Source organism: Saccoglossus kowalevskii, chromosome 19 (assembly GCF_978046115.1).
Source record: "Saccoglossus kowalevskii chromosome 19, keSacKowa6.1, whole genome shotgun sequence".
Classification (NCBI taxonomy): Eukaryota; Metazoa; Hemichordata; class Enteropneusta; family Harrimaniidae; genus Saccoglossus; species Saccoglossus kowalevskii.
The window spans coordinates 14,346,850-14,368,387 of NC_140659.1; the positions used below are offsets into that span (position 1 = coordinate 14,346,850).

At 36.8% G+C, this 21,538-nt stretch overlaps 1 protein-coding gene and 1 long non-coding RNA gene across 2 annotated transcripts; both read right to left on the reverse strand.

The window, feature by feature from the left end:
- Positions 1-750: 750 nt before the first annotated feature.
- On the reverse strand, positions 751-7,627 carry LOC146730307 (MAM and LDL-receptor class A domain-containing protein 1-like). The gene is made up of 9 exons (XM_085493711.1): positions 7,438-7,627; positions 6,609-6,720; positions 5,854-6,004; positions 4,415-4,562; positions 3,422-3,556; positions 2,063-2,316; positions 1,601-1,691; positions 1,109-1,261; positions 751-923 (listed from the first exon to the last, which is right to left on the reverse strand). The coding sequence occupies exons 1-9, from the start codon at positions 7,625-7,627 to the stop codon at positions 751-753; spliced, it is 1,407 nt and encodes a 468-aa protein (XP_085349837.1).
- A 457-nt stretch (positions 7,628-8,084) lies between these two features.
- On the reverse strand, positions 8,085-8,959 carry LOC146730308 (uncharacterized). The gene is made up of 2 exons (XR_014927413.1): positions 8,714-8,959; positions 8,085-8,218 (listed from the first exon to the last, which is right to left on the reverse strand). It is a non-coding gene; the product is annotated as an uncharacterized LOC146730308 (long non-coding RNA).
- Positions 8,960-21,538: the final 12,579 nt, after the last annotated feature.

Sequence of the window (21,538 nt, forward strand, 5' to 3'; positions counted from 1 at the left end):
CGCCCTCATGGTCGTCCCTATAGTCCAACTTAAACTACTTTCGTAGAAAGATAACGGGTACAGTCCACTGAGCCAAACGTCGTCATGCGCCGAAAAGGGCACTTCAAATGCACTTTGTAATATTGTGTAGGAGGTGCCCATATATTTGAACTGTAAAAAAATAAACACAATTACGTTTAGTTGCATTCTGATTGGCGTATTTGGGTACTCGTAGTTAAATAACGGAAATTGTCGTAAGCGAAAGGTTGCCATGCGGCAAAAAGAACAGTAACGTGACGTCAAATTCGCTTTGTAACATTTTATACGAGGTGCCCATATATTTGAACTGTGAACACATAAACATGATTACAAATCTTCTGTTGTATTATCCAGAAAATTTGCGTTACACGTTACAGAATTTTGTTTGAAGAACTCCCAAATTTACAGTACCATATTGGAACATTCACAACTTAACGTACGTATATAGCTCATCACATGACAGCCAACCACAGACAACTTGAACGACGTTGTTTAACAGTATCAGGGAGATTTTTCGTGCGAATCTTTGTATAACACGTGACCAGACAATTGTTGTAAATTTGCATTACGGTGACCAAGTTAAGAAAACAAGCAACAAATATTGGACGTGCGAACGAGCAAAAAAACACACCAAACGAGAGTGAAATTTAACGGGTTGGTATTTAGATTCAAAATGACGCAATACTCCTGATAGAGTTAAGAACTGAAAGGAAAATTCTTGGTCACTGATTTTCAGAAATTCACCTCTTTATACAATGCGATCGTCGCGGTCACGGCCATGTGATAATTGTAATAAAATATCCAACATTTCTTCAAAGACGAGCTGTCCCAATTATAATATCCTGACCACAGAGCAGCACGATCACCTCCATTTTGCTCTCCCGAATCGATGTAAATGTAATGACCTCGAAAAAAAGAAAAAGTAAACAAATTTGTTTAAAGGCATGAAACATTTACGGTAAATTTCAGAAAAATCTAACTTATAAATAATAATAATCTGAACAAAAACACCCGGGTTGTCGGCGCATGCGCGAAATTGGTGGCGCTGTTGATGTCCGCGATCCAATCAAATTTTGTGGTGTACGATTACCGAATTCCGTGCCTGTGGTGTGGTCGACGGACGGTCCGGTATCACATGAAAGGGTTGGTCCGCTAGCTCTCTTGAAGTCAAAATCGTCAATCTTATCCTGTGTCCAGTCACACCAGTGATGCTGCTCAAAATCACATCCTATAGAATGGTAAGCTGAAAAAACGTGGGTAAATAATTAAAAAAATGGCTTTTCCTGTATATTATATGATCGGATAGCCCATAATAAATAAACGTCCAATAGGGTCGGTTATTTTTTTCTAAGTGGGTGAAATCATTGCCAAACAATATCACGTCACAATTTCGTTTATATGTCAGTCACCCACCCCCCAACAATAACACGATGGCGGTAGAGAATGGAACGCTATTTTGGGACTAAAACAAGTCTCGTGGCTGCCCCGTTCTCAACGAGATCTCGGCGGCCTTTTTCGAGTCTATATTCCAAGATGTACAAACAAAAAATAATACCAAAATGATGTGATGTGATGAACTTACGTGGTACCGGGCATTGTTCAGTTATTATACGGATATCATCTACTGCTATATCACCATGGGACGAATTATCTCGTTTTCCTTCAAATATAACCTTGGTAAAAAAAAAAAATAACGCGTTTAGTAAAGTACATTGCATTTTTGCATAAACTGAGTGTGATCATCAGAGAGGCTATGTGGAATAATTACATAATTCTGTTTGAAAATAAATCTTGATTAAAACATATGAATTATCGTAAAAATGAAAACATATTTTTTGACGATAAACATGGCAGTATTCATTTCAATGCAACATAAAACGGCAGTGTGTGCGCTTCAGATTACCAGTACGTACAGGTGGATATAGAGCGCATGCGCATTCTCGTTTTACATTATTTCACTGAACGAATACTGCCATGTTTGCTGCTGACATTTTTATTATTATTAAACAAGATCATAGATTACTTTACCCTGTGTAAACAGTACCTTAAATGGGTCAACAGAATCCAGCGGAACGCTGGCAAACCGCCACTCATCGACGTCGCCACCTTGGCGGGTCCATAGCGGTTCGTCGTCTTCGTCTTTGATGAAAACAGTCAACGAATTTACGTGCGTGCCGTACATGTGATACCAAAACGTCAAGCAAGAATCAGAAACTTCAAGTTCCGGGCTTTCAAACAAGGCCTTCTCAACAGTTTGGTGAGTTGACTCTGTTTCTATGTACATATACCATCCTTCACCTTACGAATTACATAATACAGGGATGAGTTTTATTTTTGAAATGCATCACATGTGACTCGCCATGAACGGCATGGGTACCATGTGACGTATATACATTGATTGTTCAAAAAAAATACAAACGCGCATATCGTCTACTACGTGTATGTCTCTTTAAATGGCCGTGGTCAACGCGCGCGCATGCACTGTATACGTCGCCACGGAATCCTTATCAAACTGTGGCGCTTTAACCTACGTTTGTCCCGCATTAAACGTCGTCTTATAGACACTGCTATATTGACAGTACTTAGTCGTGTTCAGGCTACACAAATTACGGGATAAGATTTAAAGCGGGGGGGGGGGGGTCGTCACCTGCGCACGCGCAGGTGATTGAGTCCCAAGCGACGATAACAACTCACGCTAAAAACGCAAAGGCTCATGGGTAGACGATTGTTGGTAGTAAACAATGACACGCTATGGTCATCTGGCGCATGCGCAGGTTACGACTCCCCCGCTTTAAGCGAATATCAAATGTTTGCATGCTAGCCGCAATTGCTTTCAAGTACGGGAGAAAACAGCGGTTAGCGATTAAACTTGATAAAAATTTACAAATCTTTAGTCCTTTTCAACTATTAATTCTCAGTACAGTAACCGAAAGATTACCAAGTATACATGTTAGTTCTATGGTTTTTATATCCGAAATTTGTGACGTCAAAATGGCGTATCTGTGTGAAATCAATGTCGTTCAATTCGACATCTGTCATTGGTCGTTTGTCTAGAAAACTGTAAAATCTCTCAAAAACAGAACTTTCAGTGATTGACGAATACAAATCAAAAGATAACAACCTTCGTGTCATCCATGTATGTCACAAACGCTTTACCACGAGAGGTCACAACACATATTGCGGAGATTATTGGAATAATGCAAGACATAGATGGAACATTGTGTGTAATCCCCAATGTAAAAGACGGCCAATTTCCCGGCAAAATTCCTTGATGAAACATAAATTCTTTGTTAATTTTGAACAAAATAGCATAATTTATTTATTTTGCGCAGACAATACAAGTTGAACCAAATCTGTATTACTATGAGCAAAGAAACATATCTGAGATAGATTTGGTAATTACCACTAGAAGTCGTATGATCAACACTAGGTCCATGCCCCTCCACATCCTTGGCTTGAACTCGTGACCAATAAAATTCACTGTCAGAAGAGTAAGACCACGGGCAGATGTTTAATTCGAAGTCACAGTCATTGACACCTGGATCAAGAACACAATGCGAATACATATAAAGTTCTAAAAATTAGGGGATGACAACCGCATACAGTTACTAAACGAACACCACAAACTGGAGTCAATCACATCCATGACATGTAGTTGCTGAAACTAATTCCTATCATTCATGACACTGAATATCTATATACAAATTGAAAACATGTGAAATATGCACCAATACACTTTGTCAATATGTCTCATCCTCTGTCGATTAAGCATTTCTGTGACGTCAAAATAACGTAGATGAGTGGCTGGAATGTCGTTCAAATCGACACAGAAATGCTTCGACTCTCTAGAGGACGTGACTTAAGGGAATTGATAGAAAAAAATACGTAAGCTCAATGTTCACACTCCTTTTAACTATCTTCGATTATAGATACTAATAGAGAAGTTCATTATGTTTATTATAATATATAATATTTTTATTATATATTAATCACTATATCTTGTTTACACCCAAAACCCAAAAATGTCGTAGTACTTGGACAGGTACATGCGCACGCCGAAACACGCGTAATACATATTTGTCTGTTTGTTTATTTATACCCATAATTCAAGTTGTTTTACTCTTTATTCTCAGTTGTTGTTAGCGTATGTAATAAAGCACATAACTAACGACTATACGGAAGGATACTACGCATGCGTGGCCGATAATAATAAAGTTATTTATTTTAGTTCGTTTATATTTTAAACTTATATCACTGACTTCACAACTACTTTAACACCGAACAAAACAACACGATATATAAAACAGCACTCTATCGTCTGAAGATGTCTTACAATGAAATGCCATGTCCAAATTTGGACAATGGTATGTTCTAATGTTGAATATTCATGACTCACCCGCCATCGGTTGTGTAGTGGGTGTATCCGTGGGAGGGGGTGCTTCTGCTGACTTAGGTAATACATCACACCAGCCCGTGGTAAACCTTATGTCATCAATACAAACAAATCCGTTCGAATTCTCATCAGAAACTACTTCAATAATAACCTACAACCAGAAACAGACACTTTGAATAACAGTCTGATCAATTTAGCATTGTATAAAATTCTTACCAAACGTCAAATTACGTGATGTAATTTGATGCAATGTGATGTTTTGTAATGTAATGTATATAACGTAATGTATAATACAATGTATATAACGTAATGTATAATACAATGTATATATGATGAATTTATTTGCGTGTATCTGTTGACTGACTTATTTAGCTGATTACTAGCGAATGGCTGTGTTATATCTGTCATCGTTTAGGATCATCGAGGTTCTGGACGGAACTTGGTTCAGTGATTTGGAACTAATTACGATATAACCGTCGCTATTCGGACTACTATTTCTGACAGTTGGTATTCGCAGTTACTAATATAGTGAACGATTAATCAAAAGATATGACGCGTTCAGAACTTAGTGTGATTGGCTGTATGATTGAAGGTTACGCCCTAGAGTCTTTTTACTGCTTTGTAATTGGTTAAGGTTTTGAAAGTGAATAAATTTGTTTTTAGTTGGTCTTGGCGAGTACACGAGGAGAGACGCAGTCTTGGGGCGAGTCTTGGGCAGTCTAGGGACAGAGTCTTGCGTCAGCCTTGCGATAGTCTTGGGGACTTTTCCCCAGGGCGCCGTGTCTTACAGAGTGCTCGACTGACCGACTAAAGACGAGAGTTGAAACGTATTTCGTTGTGTGTGTCTTATTTGACTGTAAAACTTAAGTGATGTTCCCGATCCCGTACCTCAAGGGGACGAGATATAGAGCCCAGACGAGATTCCCCCCTTACACGTGTGGAGAACCCAGGGGAGAAGAATTTCCCCCTGATATATATATATATCGTAATGTAATGTAACATAATGCAATGTAATTCTCACATTTTATGCTTTTATCAAATTACAGTATACCATGGTGTCATTACAAAATATATCATGTACAAAGACGGGCAATAATTTTTAATTGTGTACACCATGCAAATGAGGTTTTAAATATTATAGATTTTTTTGCAGAATATTCAAACAAATACCTTTTTTCGTGTCGCTGTTTTAACTTGGTTGTTTTTGTTACAAGTTTATAAGTCAACAATCAAGTCATCGATCGATCAATCAATCAATCAATCAATCAATTAATTAGTCAATCAATCAGTCATTAAATATTCAACAGTTTTAGAAATCTACATATATTTATTCCACACGCGTACTGTGTTTTAAGGATGCCTATGTATTTAGTGGTGGTACTGCCCCTTATCACACCAAACCACGACTAAGTTCATTTATGTACCATAGTTAATATCATTACCGTGTGAATAACATTGCTAACAACAGGCACATTTGCATATATCCACTGTCCGGTTGCCATGGATTCAGTGAAGTATAACTGCTTTCCCGGAAATGTCGTGCCATAATCCACGTATACGTTCAGTGTACCAAATGACCCGGATGTATAATACCTAGGTAATTTAGAATAGTAAACAATATAACAAAGTTCAAAGGTTGTATGTCATACTGGCTAATTTGTCTGATTTATTGTAATTTAAAAAAATTGTTTTAGATTTTTTTTATAACATTGACTATCGCATTTAACAAAAAAACAATAAACAAATAAGTAAAACCTCATAATAAAGTAAATAAATATCAGAAAAATGTTTGAAATAAAAATATAAATATTTATATATATATATATATATATATGTAAGAAAATGCCCAAAACGATCTTCTATTACTCAGATTAGTTCTGTCTCCAGTGCAGGTGACTGACTCTAAAAGTGCAAAACCAAAACAAATGTCAAGACAAAACGTTTTAAATATTCCTGGGATATTTAATATTTATAAGAGTATAAGAAAATTAAATATATTCAGGAAAAAACACTTGTTTTAAAAACACATGACGGAAAACACTCATTTCGAATAACGTGACCAAATTATAATTTAAGAGTTATCGCCGCTTTTTCTTCTTTTTTTTATTTTCCTTTTTCTATGATATTGTAATTTTTGTTTGTATTATCTGGTGAAATTAATATTCAATGTGAATGTAATACGCATAATTATGCTTACCAAAAATGGAGACACATGCCGTTGACGTCAGTAAAAGGCAAGTCTTTTAAAACAAACTGGGCAGTACTATTATCTCTTGTAAGACGTAAGATATCCAGAAAGAGAACTCCACCTGTGATTAAATGATTAGTAATAATATGGCGTTGCTGTTCACGTGACCCTTGCCGCTGATACTTTAAGGCAGCAGTTCGATCCGAATTTTGCAACACTGAGCATATTACTGCTAATATATTCAAGGTGCAGTGCATTATGGGAGAAAACATTCCGTTGATAATACTATAGAATTGTATAGGAACTTTTTATGATCATCAATCCGGCCTGAATCTTCTCATATCAAGTCGTTCCGCATTTTTTATTTTGTAGTTTGTATGTATACTTCTGATATTATTTTGGTATATGTATTTTTGGGGAGGGAATTGAAGGTCCTTTCGTGAAAGGTAAAAAAAAGTTGAACAAAGGTGCAAAACATCGATAAGCTCGCCTTTACAACGGCTGTTATCAATGTACCGTATTATATTTGTATAATAAATAAACCATATAAAATAATATATAACATCTATATATGGTTACTGTTAACGAACTTCTGATACAATAGTGTACCTACAAAAACCTGAACTTTGGCGGAAAAATAACTTTTGAACTTTATACATTCAATTACTCAACGCAAAGCAAAGCAATTCCGCTAGACATATCATATCCCTGTGCACGATATTAAATTTTAGTTTTTAATTATCAAAACTACAATTCCATATCGAACGGAATACCAAGCCGTATTATGTTTTGTATACCCTTAACACACTCAGACCACTCGCCACCGTGACACACGTACCGTTTTCAGTCTTCAAAGTTGTGTCCCAGTCAGGACCAGGTTTCAGGTCTTTGACTGTTTTCACAGACCAGGTATTTGTAACGTTATACCATCCACAGAAACCCCCTTTTTCGAAATTACAATCGCCGCTGAAAGGACAAATTTCGTTCCGTATAACAATGTCATCAAGAGCAATATCACCTTCATCCATGTTGTACGAAATACTTGAATCGGCTTCAAAAATTAGCTACAGATAGTGAGAAGGTAATGAATAATGTGAATTTACATATTAAGTGCAATCTGATTAAAATCTGATGTAGTGTACGGGCTTTAATTATTTTGGCTATAAACTTATTTTAATTTTATTTTTTATTACTTTTGTTATTAATGCCCTTTTATTTTATTATTTTACTTTGATTTTGATTTTGTGATTTTTTTTAATTCCGCCCTACCTACATCTGATCCGACGCCTATGTAAGTCCCGTTCAAATCTCGCGTAAGTAACAGCCAATCACAGCCCCCCTTTTATACAGGCTGTCGGTTGCTTACTTTTCAGTGTAGCGATACTCTACGGGCAATCTTTCTGTACATTATATTTTGCCAGCTTGAATAAACCATTAATAGAAAATTGCTAGTATATTTTTATTTGCAAAAGAAATTACTCAGCATTTTACATTTTTTGTCATTACATTGAATATTTTTTTCACTTCCAACAAATGTGTACACTTCCAGATACATCTTCGCCAGCCAAGGTTCGTTCATTCAGTCATCGCTTCAATTTTACATCACTGAGCATAATTATCTAGAATGGAAGCAAAAAAATAAGTAAATTGTAATGATTAGAACACTGTAAACAGCTATAGTAAATAATGCAAACTGATTTTAAATTGTATAACGGTCACCGGCCCACGGCATCGACGCAGAAAATTGGAGCAAACAAATATTTCCTGATCAATTGCGATGTGTTCCAAATAAAAAATATTTTATTCCAGTCCAAATCAGCTCAATTACTTTAATAAAGAGTTATTGTATAATGTACAAAATGTTGATACAATTTGATGAATATTTACAGCTACGGCTTCAATACCGTAGACGATGTTGGCCCGATCTTCAACAAAACAACACCCGTCTCCAGGGCAGGCGACTGGAAAAAGACACTGGTGTTCGGTCGAAACGGTGGAAACTAAATCGTCACTCCCAGAATAACTATGCAAAATAACGATCTAAAGTCGAACCATTCGAGCCACAATATTAACATAAAAATGACTTTCGTTGCATTTGACAATGATAAACTTACCGTAAAGCCGTGTTATTCTCGGTCGCTAACGTCGGTATAATCCGCCATTTTATTTGAGTGTTTGCCACCCGACTCCGCCCGGTGACGTTATCATGTGCGCTATAGAAGGAGGTCTGTGATTCGTTGACTAAAATCGTCGATAGTGGGTCTCGTTGAAATCTCGTTACATAGGCATCGGCTCAGATGTAGGTAGGGCAGAATTAAAAAAAAAATCACAAAATCAAAATCAAAGTAAAATAATAAAATTAAAAGGCATTAATAACAAAAGTAATAAAAAATAAAATTAAAATAAGTTTATAGCCAAAATAATTAAAGCCCGTACACTACATCAGATTTTAATCAGATTGATATTAAGTGTAAATGACACACAAAATGGGTATACATTATTGAGCATTCAGTACGTGTTATAATGAGTTATAATTGGCCACAATACACATATTAACACAAAATGTATTCTTCACCTGGGTAACCTAGCGTAAACAGGGAGCGTTCGACGCATCCAATCAGAGCTATCTATTTTACCTCAGTAGTCTGAAATTTAACCGAGTTCAAATACGCGGCATTCCGGTAGAACCGTGACCACGTACGGTGTTGTGGGGAGTATGTCCACATGATCGAGACCGTGAAACTATGTGATTAGGAAAATACGACGTGCCGCTTCGCGTCAGACGTGGGTGCCACACGACGTATACAATGCACTTAAAACTGAGTATTTGTTTTCTGCGCCAAATACGTGCCTTAATGTAGGAAAAGAAATATGCCTGTTAGTATTAAGGATAAGAAAGTAAAATCAGTGTTTGTCCGCACCTGGTAACTTTCTGTGGTCCTTATGTTCACATCAACGGGTAGCCATTGCTTTCCTTGGTCGAACCAGCGTTTCCAGACTACTGTTGTTGTATTACTGACCATCTCTTTCAGATATACCCTCAGATATCCACAATCCTTCCCATACATGTAGTAGGAAAAGTGTAAACACGACGCTCGTGTCGAATCAAACACTCGAGTGCGGAAGGTGGCAGTTTCATACGTAGGAAGGGTTGTAGCGTCCATATAGAAGTAGTAACCTGCGAAGATACAGTAATTGTCGAAATCTCGCGTGATTCGTCAAATGAGCGCGTTAAAGTAAGTACGTGCATCACAGACTGGTCACCTGTTACAACTAAATTCAAAAATGTATTTTTAAACGGTTAGCCACACTGCTGCAAAATTATGTTTACAAAAATGTATTTCAAAGCAAAAACTTTAAAATCCGAAATTACATTTTGTATTTTAATGTGATTTGTAAATTTATTTTCATGTTACTATTCAAACAAAGGCAATTCTGAATAAAACGTCTTTCTTAGTTTACTGGTAGTTCTTCCCGCAATTTATTTTATTTAAAACTTTTCTCAGCGTAAGATCTAGAACTGTCAATGGCGTAGAAATCGAACACAGCCTTGCTCGCTATGAAAGCGCTGAGTTATGCCGGAAGAGTTCTTTGTCACGTGATTCCGAGCATCTTAAGAGAAGCAGGGATCCCCTCAATCAATGTGTACTTTTTTAATAACACTTATACATACACATGATAGTATATGTCGTATTGCGATTCTATCGGCAATTCACGGCACTTTTCCTATAAAACCCGCCCTCTGACGACGAAACGCTTTCGTGACGTAAGAGACGCCGGAAGATACGTCATTTACACTGTCAACATTGTTTTGATACATGGTCGTCCAACAAAACATGTTTTTGCGAGATTTTCTATCCTATTTAAACGGTACTGATCACAGGTTTTTTTTTCACCATTTTGACTTACTGAACCTCTTTGTCGCTAGAGGGCGATGTCAACAAAAAAAGTGCATTGGAATTTTATCGATGTTCGGTAATGAGAAATTGTGCTTCTAAACGCTAACACAAATCGAATTTGGTATCATTCATCAACTCATACCTATTATCTTAGTGTGAAAATGTCAACTGACAACGCTGACATCCTTACCTTCCTCGGTGCCTTTAGTTCTGTCTGCAGATGGTCCAGTGTTCGACGTCTCCGTGTAACCTTGATGTCTCTGCCAGTTTTCCTTGACTGTCAAACCACATATATCATCTTCAAAATCACACTCGAATATGTTTGTTTCCCACACAAACGCTGTAAAAGTAGAATCAGATATATGGATGAAAAAAAATACTACTGATAACAAGAATACATGCGTTAAAGCGTGAAGGTCGTCACCTGCGCATGCGCGGGAATTGAATCCCAAGCGACGATAAAAACACAGGCTAAAAACGCAAAGGCTTATGGGTAGACGCTTGTTTGTAAACAATGACACGCTATGGCCATCTGACGCATGCGCATGTGACGACTTCCCACTTTAATGTATTAGAGCTAATAACAATCTCAAGATCTAAGCTTCGCAAAAAAAGTGATGCGCTGAAATGGTTATTTTTCAATTTGTTCCATCCTCTTGGCGCGAGATCAAGTTTAGAAACTGATTATGTAATGTGTATAGCTAACGAATTTACAGAAAAAATATAGAACTGGGAAGATCATTGATCAAAGGTCATTGATTCATCAAGTTCCGTTGTTTAACTCTCACTTCAGTAACCATCCGATGAGGTCAAATTAATGAATAATTATTGCTTTAGTAGACATAAAATCTTGAATTGTACATAATACGAAATATGTTCATGTTCGATATAAATGCGACATAATACCAACATTCACTTTCATAAACCTTGTCACTGTTTTGTCACGGGGTCTTAGTCTCATTTAGTCCAGACCTATAAAGTGTCGTTTGTCTTCTATTTATTTATTCACTTGCTTGGGATATCGAAACGGTGAAAATGTACATCTAATGAACAATCCGTGATTGGGCGAATAATACCATGTGACATTGATTGTCACGTGGTACTGTACATAACCAAAAAAGAAATGTAATATTTTCTGTTCGGTGTCAACAAAGCGCTATTCTATTCTATTCAAGTTCTTCGATGCCATCCGATCATCTCAGCAAACCTGGGTAGTGTCTTGTTTTTTGTATACGTTGATCTGGGCAACAATAAAAGTCGCCATCTTTATTAATATTGAACCCGAGCTCGATTACGATGACCATAAGTACCATGGTGATAATAAACATTGTACGTGTAGTGATGTACTAGTATTCGACATGTATTCGATTGTAAACCACGCACTTGTATTCATATAGAAATTGTAAACCTCACACTTGTATTCATATGTGACTGTAAACCACACACCTGTATTCATATGTAGACTGTAAACCACACACCTGTATTCATATATCGACTGTAAACCACACACTTGTATTCATATGTGACTGTAAACCACACACATATATTCATATTTAGACTGTAAACCAAACACTTGTACTATGTAATCATATGTGACTGTGAACCACACACCTGTATTCATATGTAGACTGTACACTACACACCTGTAATCATATGTAGATTGTAAACCACACACCTGTATTCATATGTGACTGTAAACCACACACCTGTAATCATATGTGACTGTAAACCACACACCTGTATTCATGTGTAGACTGTAAACCACACACCTGTAATCATATGTGACTGTAAACCACACACCTGTATTCATTCATATGTAGACTGTAAACCACACACCTGTACTCATATGTAGACTGTAAACCACACACCTGTATTCATTGTAGATTGCAAACCACACACCTGTAATCATATGTGACTGTAAATCATACACCTGTAATTATATGTGACTGTAAATCACACACTTGTATTCATATGTAGACTGTAAACCACACACCTGTATTCATATGTAGACTGTAAACCACACACCTGTAATCATATGTAGACTGTAAACCACACACCTGTATTCATTGTAGATTGCAAACCACACACCTGTAATCATATGTGACTGTAAATCACACACCTGTAATTATATGTGACTGTAAACCACACACTTGTATTCATATGTAGACTGTAAACCACACACTTGTATTCATATGTGACTGTAAACCATACACCTGTAATTATATGTGACTGTAAACCACACACCTGTAATCATATGTAGACTGTAAACCACACATTTGTATTCATATGTGACTGTAAACCACACACCTGTATTCATATGTGACTGTAAATTATACACCTGTAATTATATGTAGATTGTAAACCACACACTTGTATTCATATGTAGACTGTAAACCACACACCTGTAATCATATGTAGACTGTAAACCACACACCTGTATTCATTGTAGATTGCAAACCACACACCTGTAATCATATGTGACTGTAAATCACACACCTGTAATTATATGTGACTGTAAACCACACACTTGTATTCATATGTAGACTGTAAACCACACACTTGTATTCATGTGACTGTAAACCATACACCTGTAATTATATGTGACTGTAAACCTCACACCTGTAATCATATGTAGACTGTAAACCACACACCTGTATTCATATGTAGACTGTAAACCACACACCTGTATTCATATGTAGACTGTAAACCACACACCTGTATTCATATGTAGACTGTAAACCACACACCTGTATTCATATGTAGATTGCAAACCACACACCTGTCATCATGTGTGACTGTAAACAACACACCTGTAATCATATGTAGATTGTAAACCACACACCTGTATTCATTGTAGATTGCAAACCACACACCTGTAATCATATGTGACTGTAAATCACACACCTGTAATTATATGTGACTGTAAACCACACACTTGTATTCATATGTAGACTGTAAACCACACACTTGTATTCATATGTGACTGTAAACCATACACCTGTAATTATATGTGACTGTAAACCACACACCTGTAATCATATGTAGACTGTAAACCACACACTTGTATTCATATGTGACTGTAAACCACACACCTGTATTCATATGTGACTGTAAATTATACACCTGTAATTATATGTAGATTGTAAACCACACACTTGTATTCATATGTAGACTGTAAACCACACACCTGTAATCATATGTAGACTGTAAACCACACACCTGTATTCATTGTAGATTGCAAACCACACACCTGTAATCATATGTGACTGTAAATCACACACCTGTAATTATATGTGACTGTAAACCACACACTTGTATTCATATGTAGACTGTAAACCACACACTTGTATTCATATGTGACTGTAAACCATACACCTGTAATTATATGTGACTGTTAACCACACACCTGTAATCATATGTAGACTGTAAACCACACACCTGTATTCATATGTAGACTGTAAACCACACACCTGTATTCATATGTAGACTGTAAACCACACACCAGTATTCATATGTAGACTGTAAACCACACACCTGTATTCATATGTAGATTGCAAACCACACACCTGTCATCATGTGTGACTGTAAACAACACACCTGTAATCATATGTAGATTGTAAACCACACACCTGTAATCATGTGTAGATTGTAAACCACACACCTGTATTCATATGTAGACTGTAAACCACACACCTGTATTCATATGTAGACCGTAAACCACACACCTGTATTCATATGTAGACCGTAAACCACACACCTGTAATCATATTTGACTGTAAACCACACACCTGTAATCATATGTGACTGTAAACCACACACCTGTATTCATATGTAGACCGTAAACCACACACCTGTAATCATATGTGACTGTAAACCACACACCTGTATTCATATGTAGACTGTAAACCACACACGTGTATTCATATGTAGACTGTAAACCACACACCTGTATTCATGTGTAGATTGTAAACCACACACCTGTATTCATGTGTAGAGTGTAAACCACACACCTGTAATCATGTGTAGAGTGTAAACCACACACCTGTAATCATATGTGACTGTAAACCACACACCTGTATTCATGCGTAGATTGTAAACCACACACCTGTATTCATATGTAGACTGTAAACCACACACCTGTATTCATATGTAGACTGTAAACCACACACTTGTATTCATATTTGACTGTAAACCACACACCTGTAATCATATGTGACTGTAAACCACACACCTGTATTCATATGTAGACCGTAAACCACACACCTGTAATCATATGTGACTGTAAACCACACACCTGTATTCATGCGTGGATTGTAAACCACACACCTGTAATCATATGTGACTGTAAACCACACACCTGTATTCATGCGTAGATTGTAAACCACACACCTGTATTCATATGTAGACTGTAAACCACACACCTGTATTCATATGTAGACTGTAAACCACACACTTGTATTCATATGTGACTGTAAACCACACACATGTATTCATATGTAGACTGAAAAACACACACCTGTATTCATTGTAGACTGTAAACCACACACCTGTATTCATATGTGACTGTAAACCACACACTTGTATTCATATGTAGACTGTAAACCACACACCTGTATTCATATGTAGACCGTAAACCACACACCTGTAATCATATGTGACTGTAAACCACACACCTGTATTCATATGTGGACTGTAAACCACACACCTGTATTCATATGTGGACTGTAAACCACACACCTGTATTCATATGTGACTGTAAACCACACACCTGTATTCATATGTGACTGTAAACCACACACATGTATTCATATATGACTGTAAGCCTCACACCTGTATTCATATGTAGACCGTAAACCACACACCTGTATTCATATGTGACTGTAAACCACACACCTGTATTCATATGTGACTGTAAACCACACACATGTATTCATATATGACTGTAAACCACACACCTGTATTCATATGTAGACCGTAAACCACACCTGTAATCATATGTGACTGTAAACAACACACCTGTATTCATATGTGACTGTAAACCACACACCTGTATGCATATGTGACTGTAAACCACACACCTGTATTCATATGTGACCGTAAACCACACACCTGTAATCATATGTGACTGTAAACCACACACCTGTATTCATATGTGACTGTAAACCACACACCTGTATTCATATGTAGACTGTAAACTACACACCTGTATTCATATGTAGACTGTAAACCACACACATGTAATCATATGTGACTGTAAACCACACACTTGTATTCATATGTAGACTGTAAACCACACACTTGTATTCATATGTGACTGTAAACCATATACCTGTACTCATATGTAGACTGTAAACCACACACTTGTATTCATATGTGACTGTAAACATATGTAGGCTGTAAACCACACACCTGTATTCATATGTAGGCTGTAAACCACACACTTGTATTCATATGTGACTGTAAACCACACACCTGTATTCATGCGTAGATTGTAAACCACACACGTGTATTCATATGTAGACTGTAAACCACACACCTGTATTCATGTGTAGATTGTAAACCACACACCTGTATTCATGTGTAGAGTGTAAACCACATACCTGTAATCATGTGTAGAGTGTAAACCACATACCTGTAATCATGTGTAGAGTGTAAACCACATACCTGTAATCATGTGTAGATTGTAAACCACACACCTGTATTCATTGTAGACTGTAAACCACACACCTGTATTCATATGTGACTGTAAACCACACACCTGTATTCATATGTAGACTGTAAACCACACACCTGTATTCATATGTAGGCCGTAAACCACACACCTGTAATATGTGACTGTAAACCACACACTTGTAATCATGTATAGATTGTAAACCACACACCTGTAATCATGTGTAGATTGTAAACTGCACACCTGTATTCATATGTAGACTGTAAACCACACACCTGTATTCATATGTAGACTGTAAACCACACACCTGTATTCATGTGTAGACTGTAAACCACACACCTGTATTCATGTGTAGACTGTAAACCACACACTTGTATTCATATGTGACTGTAAACCACACACCTGTATTCATATGTAGACTGTAAACCACACACCTGTATTCATATGTAGACTGTAAACCACACATTTGTATTCATATGTGACTGTAAACCACACACCTGTATTCATATGTGACTGTAAACCACACACATGTATTCATGTGTGACTGTAAACAACACACTTGTATTCATGCATAGATTGTAAACCACACACCTGTATTCATATGTAGACTGTAAACCACACACCTGTATTCATATGTAGACTGTAAACCACACACTTGTATTCATATGTGACTGTAAACCACACACATGTATTCATATGTAGACTGAAAAACACACACCTGTATTCATTGTAGACTGTAAACCACACACCTGTATTCATATGTGACTGTAAACCACACACTTGTATTCATATGTAGACTGTAAACCACACACCTGTATTCATGTGTAGACTGTAAACCACACACCTGTAATCATATGTGACTGTAAACAACACACCTGTATTCATATGTGACTGTAAACCACACACCTGTATGCATATGTGACTGTAAACCACACACCTGTATTCATATGTGACCGTAAACCACACACCTGTAATCATATGTGACTGTAAACCACACACCTGTATTCATATGTGAATGTAAACCACACACCTGTATTCATATGTAGACTGTAAACTACACACCTGTATTCATATGTAGACTGTAAACCACACACATGTAATCATATGTGACTGTAAACCACACACTTGTATTCATATGTAGACTGTAAACCACACACTTGTATTCATATGTGACTGTAAACCATATACCTGTACTCATATGTAGACTGTAAACCACACACTTGTATTCATATGTGACTGTAAACATATGTAGGCTGTAAACCACACACCTGTATTCATATGTAGGCTGTAAACCACACACTTGTATTCATATGTGACTGTAAACCACACACCTGTATTCATGCGTAGATTGTAAACCACACACGTGTATTCATATGTAGACTGTAAACCACACACCTGTATTCATGTGTAGAGTGTAAACCACATACCTGTAATCATGTGTAGAGTGTAAACCACATACCTGTAATCATGTGTAGAGTGTAAACCACATACCTGTAATCATGTGTAGATTGTAAACCACACACCTGTATTCATTGTAGACTGTAAACCACACACCTGTATTCATATGTGACTGTAAACCACACACCTGTATTCATATGTGACTGTAAACCACACACCTGTATTCATATGTAGACTGTAAACCACACACCTGTATTCATATGTAGGCCGTAAACCACACACCTGTAATATGTGACTGTAAACCACACACTTGTAATCATGTATAGATTGTAAACCACACACCTGTAATCATGTGTAGATTGTAAACTGCACACCTGTATTCATATGTAGACTGTAAACCACACACCTGTATTCATATGTAGACTGTAAACCACACACCTGTATTCATGTGTAGACTGTAAACCACACACCTGTATTCATGTGTAGACTGTAAACCACACACTTGTATTCATATGTGACTGTAAACCACACACCTGTATTCATATGTAGACTGTAAACCACACACCTGTATTCATATGTAGACTGTAAACCACACATTTGTATTCATATGTGACTGTAAACCACACACCTGTATTCATATGTGACTGTAAACCACACACATGTATTCATGTGTGACTGTAAACAACACACTTGTATTCATGCGTAGATTGTAAACCACACACCTGTATTCATGCGTAGATTGTAAACCACACACCTGTATTCATATGTAGACTGTAAACCACACACCTGTATTCATATGTAGACTGTAAACCACACACTTGTATTCATATGTGACTGTAAACCACACACATGTATTCATATGTAGACTGAAAAACACACACCTGTATTCATTGTAGACTGTAAACCACACACCTGTATTCATATGTGACTGTAAACCACACACTTGTATTCATGTGTAGACTGTAAACCACACACCTGTATTCATGTGTAGACTGTAAACCACACACCTGTATTCATGTGTAGACTGTAAACCACACACCTGTAATCATATGTGACTGTAAACCACACACCTGTATTCATATGTAGACTGTAAACCACACACCTGTATTCATATGTAGACCGTAAACCACACACCTGTATTCATGCGTGGATTGTAAACCACACACCTGTAATCATATGTGACTGTAAACCACACACCTGTATTCATACGTAGATTGTAAACCACACACCTGTATTCATATGTAGACTGTAAACCACACACCTGTATTCATATGTAGACTGTAAACCACACACTTGTATTCATATGTGACTGTAAACCACACACATGTATTCATATGTAGACTGAAAAACACACACCTGTATTCATTGTAGACTGTAAACCACACACCTGTATTCATATGTGACTGTAAACCACACACTTGTATTCATATGTAGACTGTAAACCACACACCTGTATTCATATGTAGACCGTAAACCACACACCTGTAATCATATGTGACTGTAAACCACACACCTGTATTCATATGTGGACTGTAAACCACACACCTGTATTCATATGTGACTGTAAACCACACACCTGTATTCATATGTGACTGTAAACCACACACATGTATTCATATATGACTGTAAGCCTCACACCTGTATTCATATGTAGACCGTAAACCACACACCTGTATTCATATGTGACTGTAAACCACACACCTGTATTCATATGTGACTGTAAACCACACACATGTATTCATATATGACTGTAAACCACACACCTGTATTCATATGTAGACCGTAAACCACACACCTGTAATCATATGTGACTGTAAACAACACACCTGTATTCATATGTGACTGTAAACCACACACCTGTATGCATATGTGACTGTAAACCACACACCTGTATTCATATGTGACCGTAAACCACACACCTGTAATCATATGTGACTGTAAACCACACACCTGTATTCATATGTGACTGTAAACCACACACCTGTATTCATATGTAGACTGTAAACTACACACCTGTATTCATATGTAGACTGTAAACCACACACATGTAATCATATGTGACTGTAAACCACACACTTGTATTCATATGTAGACTGTAAACCACACACTTGTATTCATATGTGACTGTAAACCATATACCTGTACTCATATGTAGACTGTAAACCACACACTTGTATTCATATGTGACTGTAAACATATGTAGGCTGTAAACCACACACCTGTATTCATATGTAGACTGTAAACCACACACTTGTATTCATATGTGACTGTAAACCACACACCTGTATTCATGCGTAGATTGTAAACCACACACGTGTATTCATATGTAGACTGTAAACCACACACCTGTATTCATGTGTAGATTGTAAACCACACACCTGTATTCATGTGTAGAGTGTAAACCACACACCTGTAATCATGTGTAGAGTGTAAACCACATACCTGTAATCATGTGTAGAGTGTAAACCACATACCTGTAATCATGTGTAGATTGTAAACCACACACCTGTATTCATTGTAGACTGTAAACCACACACCTGTATTCATATGTGACTGTAAACCACACACCTGTATTCATATGTAGACTGTAAACCACACACCTGTATTCATATGTAGGCCGTAAACCACACACCTGTAATATGTGACTGTAAACCACACACTTGTAATCATGTATAGATTGTAAACCACACACCTGTAATCATGTGTAGATTGTAAACTGCACACCTGTATTCATATGTAGACTGTAAACCACACACCTGTATTCATATGTAGACTGTAAACCACACACTTGTATTCATATGTAGACTGTAAACCACACACCTGTATTCATGTGTAGACTGTAAACCACACACTTGTATTCATATGTGACTGTAAACCACACACCTGTATTCATATGTAGACTGTAAACCACACACCTGTATTCATATGTAGACTGTAAACCACACATTTGTATTCATATGTGACTGTAAACCACACACCTGTATTCATATGTGACTGTAAACCACACACATGTATTCATGTGTGACTGTAAACAACACACTTGTATTCATATGTAGATTGTAAACCACACATTTGTATTATATGTAGACTGTAAACCACACACTTGTATTCATATGTAGATTGTAAACCATACATCTGTATTATATGTAAACTGTAAACCACACACTTGTATTCATATGTAGATTGTAAACCACACATTTGTATTATATGTAGACTGTAAACCACACACCTGTATTCATATGTAGACTGTAAACCACACACCTGTATTCATATGTAGATTGCAAACCACACACCTGTCATCATGTGTGACTGTAAACAACACACCTGTAATCATATGTAGATTGTAAACCACACACCTGTAATCATGTGTAGATTGTAAACCACACACCTGTATTCATATGTAGACTGTAAACCACACACCTGTATTCATATGTAGACTGTAAACCACACACCTGCATTCATGTGAAGACTGTAAACCACACACTTGTATTCATATTTAGACTGTAATCTGCGCACTTGTATTCATATAGATTGTAAACCACGCACATTTGTATTAACATATTTAGATTCATGCGTGTTTTCATACATTGAGTCTTAAAGTCGACGTTGTAGTAGTTACTCTAGGTCAAGTGCGTTCAGGATTGTTGTAACTCAATCTGATTAAAATCTGATGTAGTGTACGGGCTTTAATTATTTTGGCCATAAACTTATTTTAATTTTATTTTTTATTATATTTGTTATTAATGCCTTTTTATTTTATTATTTTACTTTGATTTTGAGATTTTTTTTTAATTCCGCCCTACCTACATCTGATCCGACGCCTATGTAAGTCCCATTCAAATCTCGCGTAAGTAACAGCCAATCACAGCCCCCCTTTTTATACAGGCTGTCGGTTGCTTACTTTTCAGTGTATACGGGCAAGCTTTCTGTACATTATATTTTGCCCACTTGAATAAACCATTAATAGAAAA

What these genes read in the sequence shown, in the direction of transcription:
- LOC146730307 (XM_085493711.1), bottom strand. Translation starts at nt 7,627, where the DNA reads ATGGATGAAGGTGATATTGCTCTTGATGACATTGTTATACGGAACGAA. An exon ending in AACTTTGAAGACTGAAAACG is followed by an intron (nt 6,721 to 7,437) that starts GTACGTGTGTCA and finishes ATTTAATCACAG; the next exon opens with GTGGAGTTCTCTTTCTGGAT. An exon ending in ATTCTGTTGACCCATTTAAG is followed by an intron (nt 1,692 to 2,062) that starts GTACTGTTTACA and finishes TTTTTTACCAAG; the next exon opens with GTTATATTTGAAGGAAAACG.